This window comes from Tarenaya hassleriana, unplaced genomic scaffold (assembly GCF_000463585.1).
Source record: "Tarenaya hassleriana unplaced genomic scaffold, ASM46358v1 Cleome3, whole genome shotgun sequence".
In the NCBI taxonomy this organism is placed as follows: Eukaryota; Viridiplantae; Streptophyta; class Magnoliopsida; order Brassicales; family Cleomaceae; genus Tarenaya; species Tarenaya hassleriana.
This window is the reverse complement of record NW_010966177.1, coordinates 8373014-8375289: the sequence shown is the minus strand read 5'-3', so window position 1 is coordinate 8375289 and position 2276 is coordinate 8373014. Positions and strand designations below refer to the sequence as shown.

Here is a 2276-nt window from a genome sequence, read left to right as displayed (position 1 = left end):
TTCAGCAGCTTGGCCAGACCAAAGTCCCCGACAACAGCTTCGAAATACTCGTCTAGTAGAATATTCGCTGCCTTAACGTCTCTATGGATGATCTTGGGATCACATTGCTCGTGCAGATACAGCAATCCTCTTGCAGAACCGATCGCTACCCTCTTCCTCGTGTTCCAGTCCAATGCCGGCTTAGCTGTCAGAAAAAAAGAAATTCCCGATGAAATGAAGTCAGCTTCCGATGAAAATCCTACGAAAATTCCAGTGAAACAAACCCACCTTTAAGCCTAGAGGCGACACTGCCATTGGGCATGTAAGGATAGACAAGAAGCCTTTCACCAGAAATAGCACAATAGCCAATCAACCGAAGCAAATTCCTATGAACAGCCAAGCTGATCATCTCCAGCTCGGTACGAAACTGTGAATCCCCAGATGCTCCGTTCACATCTTTTAAACGTTTCACTGCCACCATAGTTCCATCTCCGAGCTTTCCCTTGTAAACATCACCGAACCCTCCAGCACCGAGGATATTCTTGGAGCTGAAACCGTCTGTAGCTATTTGGAGTTCTCTGAATGTGAAGGCTCTGAGATTTCCAAGGCTTAGCAGCCCTTCCTCTTGTTTGTCTGCCAAAAAGAATTAAGCATATACAGTCTCTAAGACACGTCTTTCTCGATCAGATTACATAAAGCAAAAGCCTTTACTGGACAAACCGCTTATGCGAAGGATCAGTAGCCGTCTCTGTTTCTTTTGGTACCAAAGGAACCCGATAGCTAGGATTGCTAGAACAGCAAAACCAAGGCTTACACCGAGGGCAATTGCCAATCTGTTGGACCGGCGTCCTATATTTACATAAAACCATATAACCAAATAGTTAAATGAAGCAGCAGCAACATTACATTCTAAGTTAGATAAAGATAGGCAGAATGAGCTTATTCTTTTTTTACCAGATGATGAGCTTGATGAATCAAAGAGAGGACTTGCGTTCACTGATCCTGAGCATAGTTCAGGTGGGTTGCTTCTACATATCAACAAGTTCCCTGCAACACTGCATTCAACAGAAATCTGAATCAAGAACCAAGAGAGATCAAAGAAGTGTGTCCATATGAACAAAGCTGAAGGCAATGAGACATACTTGAATGTCCTGGCAGGGAATTTCGGGACAGGGCCAGTGAGGTTGTTATAGGATAAGTCCCTGAGTTAAAACAGATCAAAAACGCAAACACCCATTACTCAACTCATGAGCAAGAATTGCAGAATAATTGTGAAAAACAGAGAAAGATAAAAAGGAACATAAACAACACTCACAGGAATGAAAGGTGAGGAATTTGAGACAGAGAAGCAGGGAAGGGCCCAGACAATGAGTTGTTGTTCAGTCTCCTACATTTGTTTATCATTACAGAAGAACAGATTTGTACGAGGTAAAGACGATGAAACTGAGAAAGAAACGTCATTCATTGTATGAGATCATGATGAACAACTCACAGATACTGAAGACTACTTAGCTGACCAGCTGAACCGGGAATTTCGCCGGAGAACCGGTTATTGGAGAGATCCAATGTCTGTAATTTGGGCAGAAACCCAAGCTCCGGTGGGATTTTACCGGAGATGTTATTGTTTTGCAATAACCTTCAAAATCCACAATCACAGAAGAAAGTTTCAAATAAAAACCCATCACTAATTAACTGAGAAGGAAATCCAGAAACATGGGTGTGGTAAAAATTCAAATTACAAGAGTAAAAAAAATGACAAAATCGAATTGAGATTTGAGAAAAAAACAAGAGCAAAAAATCAAATGAGATTAAAAAACAAACAAAAGGGAGATGTCGTTATCTTACACTTGTCGGAGATTAGTGAGATTTCCGATAGACCCAGATAAAGTTCCCGAAAGAGACTGGCTCGGAGCTCCTCTGCCATTGGAGAAGATTTTGTCGCCATTAATGAACTGTTCGATTTCTTTCCTCGGAGCTCCAGAAAAAAAAAACAGAATTCATAGTATTCTTTATAAACAAATAAATAGGCTCACAGGCCGACGACGAGGTTGTCGGAAGAACAAGTGATCATCGCCCAGCTGCAAGGATCGACAGAAAACTCATCCCAGTTGCTCAAAGCCCCATGAGGATCGTGCAAAGCGTTCTTTATATTTATCAGCGCCTCCACTGTCATTTAAACGTCCCAAAAAAAAAGACACGTCGAAAGACATCAAATTTCGCAAAACCCATATTTTATAATCGTTCAAAAAATCAATACATATATATATATATATATATATATATATATATATATATAT

The 2276-nt window shown here is 40.7% G+C and overlaps 1 protein-coding gene across 1 annotated transcript in view; it reads right to left on the bottom strand.

The window, feature by feature from the left end:
• LOC104819996 (probable LRR receptor-like serine/threonine-protein kinase At2g23950) overlaps positions 1-2276 on the bottom strand; it is a 5223-nt gene that overhangs the window by 1001 nt on the left and 1946 nt on the right. The window contains exons 2-10 of the mRNA XM_010550340.2: positions 2013-2145; positions 1825-1896; positions 1472-1615; positions 1295-1366; positions 1122-1181; positions 934-1034; positions 700-828; positions 268-612; positions 8-184 (exon numbers count right to left, since the gene is read on the bottom strand). Of these exons, the coding sequence (XP_010548642.1) occupies positions 8-184; positions 268-612; positions 700-828; positions 934-1034; positions 1122-1181; positions 1295-1366; positions 1472-1615; positions 1825-1896; positions 2013-2145 (1233 nt within the window). The remainder of the gene's footprint in view (positions 1-7; positions 185-267; positions 613-699; positions 829-933; positions 1035-1121; positions 1182-1294; positions 1367-1471; positions 1616-1824; positions 1897-2012; positions 2146-2276) is intronic.